This window comes from Rhinoraja longicauda, chromosome 41 (genome assembly GCF_053455715.1).
Source record: "Rhinoraja longicauda isolate Sanriku21f chromosome 41, sRhiLon1.1, whole genome shotgun sequence".
In the NCBI taxonomy this organism is placed as follows: domain Eukaryota; kingdom Metazoa; phylum Chordata; class Chondrichthyes; order Rajiformes; family Arhynchobatidae; genus Rhinoraja; species Rhinoraja longicauda.
In genome coordinates this window covers 354214-361263 of record NC_135993.1, presented here as the reverse complement: position 1 = coordinate 361263, position 7050 = coordinate 354214, and the positions used below count along the sequence as shown (strand labels likewise).

Below are 7050 nucleotides of genomic sequence, written 5' to 3'. Positions count from 1 at the left end.
ACACAGTGTGTCCTTGTGCAGGGACTATCATTGTCACAAAATCTGCTTGGTAAATGAAGGCAGGGACCCAAGGTGGTAGTGCTGGCTTGTTGCTTCTATCTTTATCCTTATCAGTGCCCCCAAACAGTCAGTCAACAAAGTGAGCGGTGGGAGAGGGAGAGGGAGAGGGGGAGGGGGAGCGAGAGGGAGAGGGGGGGAGGGGGAGGGGAGAGAGAGGGGAGGGTGAAGGAGAAAGGTGGAGAGACAGACAGAGAGAGAGAGAGAGAGAGAGAGAGTGTGAGAAAGAGATGTGCAGTCACAAATTAACAGAGCAAAATGCAAACTGCTGGAGGGACTCAGTGGGTCAGGCAGCATCTGTGGAAACAAAGCAAGTCTATTTACACAGGTAAGTCAATAATCTGAGAAGGGTCTCAGCCCAGAACCTCACCTTTTCTCCAGAGATGCTGCCTGACCGCTGAGTTACTCCAGCACTCTGTGTCTATCTATCATCTATTCATATCAAACAGTTTATTTAAACAGGAGAGAGTCTGGTTAAACCACACATAATATAAGGAGTTGATTTTAAAAGTGTCTCCATCAATCACTGTACCTACAGATCGTCAGCGCAGGAACTGCACTGAAACAGGAGCAATAAATGCGTATCGTGCAGCCCTGGGTGGGGAGGGAGGGAGGGGAGGGAGGGAGGGAGGGAGGGAGGGAGGATGGTGTGGTGTGGAGGGAGCTGGGTTCCAACAACCCTATCTGTTGCTGCACCATCATTAATCTCCCTGCCCCCCTTTCCCCAGCACGGGGTTGACTCTATTTTGGGTCGCTCGACACCCTTCCTCCAGGGACCGTGATGATGTATCAGCCTGGGGTTGATTTATAAGTGGAGGCTGCTGTAGTTTCGATACTTTGCATTCAGTATGAAGTTGTTCCTGTGGTCAGTTTAACAGGTTTATCAAAGGCCGCTGGTCAGAGCTCATTGTACACACTTTAACCATTCACTGCCATGTACAGACTCTGAAACTGAACAAGATGGTGTCAACAACATGGGTCACTCTGTGATGAGCGTTTGACAGCACTGGGCCTGTACTCGCTGCAGTTTACATGGAAACATGGAAAATAGGTGCAGGAGGAGGCCATTCGCCCTTCCAGCCAGCACCGCCATTCAATATGATCATGGCTGATCATCCACAATCAGTACCCCGTTCCTGCTTTCTCCCCATATCCCTTGATTCCGTTAGCCCTAAGAGCTATATCTAACTCTCTCTTGAATACATCCAGTGAATCGGCCTCCACTGCCTTCTGTGGCAGAGAATTCCACAGATTCACAACTCTCTGGGTGAAAAAGCTTATTCCTCATCACAGTCCTAAATGGCCGACCCCTTATTCTTAAACTATGTGACCCTTAGTTCTGGTTTAGAAGGATGAGGGGGGAACCTCATTGAAACGTACAGAACTGTGATAGAGTGGATGTGGAGGGATGTTTCCACTAGTGGGAGAGTCTCAGACTAGAGGTCACAGCCTCAGAATTAAAGGACGTTCCTTTAGGAAGGAGATGAGAAGGAATGTCTTTAGTTAGAGGGTGGTGAATCTGTGGAATTCTTTGCCACAGACGGCTGTGGAGGCCACAAGTCAGTGGAGATATTTAAGGCAGAGACAGATAGATTCCTGATCAGTGCAGGTGTCAGGGGTTATGGGGAGAAGGCAGGAGAATGGGGTTGGGAGGGAGAGATAGATCGGCCATGATTGAAAGGGGGAGTAGACTAGGTGGGGCCGAATGGCCTAATTCTGCTCCTATCATTTATGACTGATGACCTCAACATTGTCCACGCTGCGTATAGAAGCTGGAGGGGAAGATTTATAAACGGGGCAGGTTTCTCCAAGGAAGTGTAGCTGAGATTCCAAACTCCATGTATCGATGGCAATTACAGAGAGAGGTGGACACTGCCCGGTCCGTCACAGATACTGACCCCCCACCCCACACAGGCCGGTCCGTCACACACTGACCCCCCCCACCACACACTGCCCGGTCCGTCCACACACTGACCCCCCACCACACACTGCCCGGTCCGTCACAGATACTGACCCCCCACCACATACAGGCCGGTCCCGTCACACACTGACCCCCCCCACACACACTGCCCGGTCCGTCACAGATACTGACCCCCCACCACACACAGGCCGGTCCGTCACACACTGACCCCCCCCACCACACACTGCCCGGTCCGTCCACACACTGACCCCCCCACCCCACACTGCCCGGTCCGTCACAGATACTGACCCCCCACCACACACTGCCCGGTCCGTCACAGATACTGACCCCCCACCACACACAGGCCGGTCCGTCACACACTGACCCCCCCCCACCCCACACTGCCCGGTCCGTCACAGATACTGACCCCCCCCACCACACACTGCCCGGTCCGTCCACACACTGACCCCCCCCACCCCCACACTGCCCGGTCCGTCACAGATACTGACCCCCCACCACACACTGCCCGGTCCGTCACAGATACAGACCCCCCCCACCACACACTGCCCGGTCCATCACACACTGACCCCCCCACCACACACTGCCCGGTCCGTCACACACTGACCCCCCCACCCACACACTGCCCGGTCCGTCCACACACTGACCCCCCCCCACCCCACACTGCCCGGTCCGTCACAGATACTGACCCCCCCACCATACACTGCCCGGTCCATCACAGGTACTGACCACCCCCCACCATGGAAGGGATCGAGTCACTGCCCTCGACAAGGCAGCCAGCATCATCAGAGACCCACACCACCCTGGCCACACTCTCACTGACCCACACCACCCTGGCCACACTCTCACTGACCCACACCACCCTGGCCACACTCTCACTGACCCACACCACCCTGGCCACACTCTCACTGACCCACACCACCCAGGCCACACTCTCACTGACCCACACCACCCTGGCCACACTCTCACTGACCCACACCACCCAGGCCACACTCTCACTGACCCACACCACCCTGGCCACACTCTCACTGACCCACACCACCCAGGCCACACTCTCACTGACCCACACCACCCAGGCCACACTATCACTGACCCACACCACCCAGGCCACACTCTCACTGACCCACACCACCCAGGCCACACTCACTGACCCACACCACCCTGGCCACACTCTCACTGACCCACACCACCCAGGCCACACTCTCACTGACCCACACCACCCTGGGCCACACTCTCACTGACCCACACCACCCAGCCACACTCTCACTGACCCACACCACCCAGGCCACACTCTCACTGACCCACACCACCCTGGCCACACTCTCACTGACCCACACCACCCAGGCCACACTCTCACTGACCCACACCTGGGCCACACTCTCACTGACCCACACCACCCAGGCCCACACTCTCACTGACCCACACCACCCAGGCCACACTCTCACTGACCCACACCACCCTGGCCACACTCTCACTGACCCACACCACCCTGGCCACACTCTCACTGACCCACACCACCCTGGCCACACTCTCACTGGCCCACACCACCCTGGCACACTCTCACTGACCCACACCACCCAGGCCACACTCTCACTGACCCACACCACCCTGGCCCACACTCTCACTGACCCACACCACCCAGGCCACACTCTCACTGACCCACACCACCCTGGGCCACACTCTCACTGACCCACACCACCCAGGCCACACTCTCACTGACCCACACCACCCAGGCCACACTCTCACTGACCCACACCACCCTGGCCACACTCTCACTGACCCACACCACCCTGGCCACACTCTCACTGACCCACACCACCCAGGCCACACTCTCACTGACCCACACCACCCTGGCCACACTCTCACCTGACCCACACCACCCTGGCCACACTCTCACTGACCCCACACCACCCTGGGCCACACTCTCACTGACCCACACCACCCTGGCCACACTCTCACTGACCCACACCACCCTGGGCCACACTCTCACTGACCCACACCACCCAGGCCACACTCTCACTGACCCACACCACCCCTAGGCCACACTCTCATCGGGAAGAGGACATCTTGGTCAGCATGGGGCCAAAGGGCCATGTCTGTGCCGTGTCACAACCTACGCTGCACGCCCTCAATAGCAAGAATATCCATGTTTCCTGCCTCTAATTTGTCCAACCCCTTAATAATCATACGTTTCGAGTTGTAAGTTTTAATCTACAAATGGAGAGGGAGAAGGGAAAATCGGAGGTGTCAATATTACAGTATAGCAAAGGGGATTACAGAGGCATGAGGCAGGAGCTGGCCAAAATTGCCTGGAAGGAGGCCCTAGCAGGGAAGACGGTAGAACAGCAATGGCAGGTATTCCTGGGAATAATGCAGAAGTTACAGGATCAATTTATCCCAAAAAGGAGGAAAGACTCTAAGGGGAGTAAGAGGCACCCGTGGCTGACAAGGGAAGTCAAGGACAACATAAAAATAAAAGGGAAGAAGTATAACAAAGCAAAGATGAGTGGGAAGCCAGAGGATTGGGACTCTTTTAAAGAGCAACAGAAGATAACTAAAAAGGCAATACGGGGAGAAAAGATGAGGTACGAGGGGTAAACTAGCCAATAATATAAAGGAGGATAGTAAAAGCTTCTTTAGGTACGTGAAGAGGAAAAAAATAGTCAAGGCAAATGTGGGTCCCTTGAAGACAGAAGCAGGGTAATTTATTATGGGGAACAAGGAAATGGCAGAAGAGTTGAACCGGTACTTTGGATCTGTCTTCACTGAGGAGGATACAAACAATCTCCCAGATGTTCTAGTGGCCAGAGATCCTAGGGTGACAGAAGAACTGGAGGAAATCCACATTAGGCAGGAAAAAGTTTTGGGTAGACTGATGGGACTGAAGGCTGATAAATCCCCAGGGGCCCGATGGTCTGCATCCCAGGGTACTTAAGGAGATGGCTCTAGAAATTGTGGACGCATTAGTGATTATTTTCCAATGTTCTATAGATTCCGGGTCAGTTCCTGTGGATTGGAGGGTAGCTAATGTTATCCCACTTTTTCAAGAAAGGAGGGAGAGAGAAAACGGGAAATTATAGACTAGTTAGTCTGACATCAGTGGTGGGGAAGATGCTGGAGTCAATTATAAAAGACGAAATTGCGGAGCATTTGGATAGCAGTAACAGGATCGTTCCGAGTCAGCATGGATTTACGAAGGGGAAATCGTGCTTGACTAATCTACTGGAATTTTTTGAGGATGTAACTAGGAAAATTGACAGGGGAGAGCCGGTGGATGTGGTGTACCTCGACTTTCAGAAAGCCTTCGACAAGGTCCCACATAGGAGATTGGTGGGCAAAATTAGAGCACATGGTATTGGAGGTAGGGTACTGACATGGATAGAAAGTTGGTTGACAGACAGACAGAAAGCAAAGAGTGGGGATAAATGGGTCCCTTTCAGAATGGCAGGCAGTGACTAGTGGGGTACCGCAAGGCTCGGTGTTGGGACCGCAGCTATTTACAATCTTTTTTGTGTGTTTTTGGGGTTGGGTGGTTTGAGTGCCTGTTTGATGCTTTTATTGTTGGACTGTGTTTTTGGGGGTTTTGGGGTGTGTGATTTGAATGCCTATTTAATGCTTTTATTGTTGGACTGTGTTTTGGGGGGTTTTTGGGGTTGGGTAATTTTGGGTGCCTGTTTAGTGCTTTTATTGTTGACTGTGGGTGATTGAATTAACATTTTGTTCAAGATGGCCGCGCCGTTGTGTTTGGCTGCCTGCCACTGTATGTTTCTTTTTTTTCCTGGTCAGATGTGCAGCACTTTGGTCAACGTGGGTTGTTTTTAAATGTGCTATACAAATAAATTGACTTGACTTGACTTGACATCAATGACTTGGATGAAGGGATTAAAAGTACCATTAGCAAATTTGCCGATGAGACAAAGCTAGGTGGCAGTGTGAACTGTGAGGAAGATGCTATGAGGTTGCAGGGTGACTTGGACAGGTTGTGTGAGTGGGCGGATGCATGGCAGATGCAGTTTAATGTGGATAAGTGTGAGGTTATCCACTTTGGTGGTAAGAATAGGAAGGCAGATTATTATTTGAATGGTGTCAAGTTAGGAACAGGGGACGTACAACGAGATCTGAGTGTCCTAGTGCATCAGTCACTGAAAGGAAGCATGCAGGTACAGCAGGCAGTGAAGAAAGCCAATGGAATGTTGGCATTCATAACAAGAGGAGTTGAGTATAGGAGCAAAGAGGTCCTTCTGCAGTTGTACAGGGCCCTAGTGAGACCGCACCTGGAGTACTGTGTGCAGTTTTGGTCTCCAAATTTGAGGAAGGATATTCTTGCTATTGAGGGCGTGCAGCGTAGGTTTACTAGGTTAATTCCCGGAATGGCGGGATTGTCATATGTTGAAAGACTGGAGCGACTAGGTTTGTATACACTGGAATTTAGAAGGATGAGAGGGGATCTTATCGAAACATATAAGATTATTAAGGGGTTTGGACATGTTAGAGGCAGGAAACATGTTCCCAATGTTGGGGGGAGTCAAGAACCAGGGGCCACAGTTTAAGAATAAGGGGTAGGCCATTTAGAACAGAGATGAGGAAAAACCTTTTTAGTCAGAGAGTTGTGAATCTGTGGAATTCTCTGCCTCAGAAGGCAGTGGAGGCCAATTCTCTGAATACATTCAAGAGAGAGCTAGATAGAGCTCTTAATGATAGCGGAGTCAGGGGGTATGGGGAGAAGGCAGGAACGGGGTACTGATTGAGAATGATCAGCCATGATCACATTCAATGGCGGTGCTGGCTCGAAGGGCCGAATGGCCTCCTCCTGCACCTATTTTCTATTGTCTATTGACTATCTGACACACGTCAGCGTGTATGTTTCCCTGTGGAACGTGTTGCGTGACATGTTGCGTGTTGTTGTCCATGTGCGTACACCAGTGTACACAGATGTGCGGGTGTGGAGGGCTGTGGTGTGGGCCCACACTGCCACCCAGTGGCAGCGACAGCAACAGCACCGGGTTGGGGACTGGACAGTCGGGGATTCACCAGTTTAGTTTAGAGATACAGCACGAAAACAGGCCCTTCGGCCC

The 7050-nt window shown here is 52.4% G+C and overlaps 1 protein-coding gene across 1 annotated transcript in view; it reads left to right on the top strand.

Annotated features, from left to right (window-relative positions):
- The first annotated feature begins 1029 nt into the window (after positions 1–1029).
- erh (ERH mRNA splicing and mitosis factor) overlaps positions 1030–7050 on the top strand; it is a 116375-nt gene continuing 110354 nt past the window's right edge. Inside the window, exon 1 of the mRNA XM_078431209.1 lies at positions 1030–1034. Within this exon, the coding sequence (XP_078287335.1) occupies positions 1032–1034 (3 nt within the window). The 5' untranslated portion in view covers positions 1030–1031. The remainder of the gene's footprint in view (positions 1035–7050) is intronic.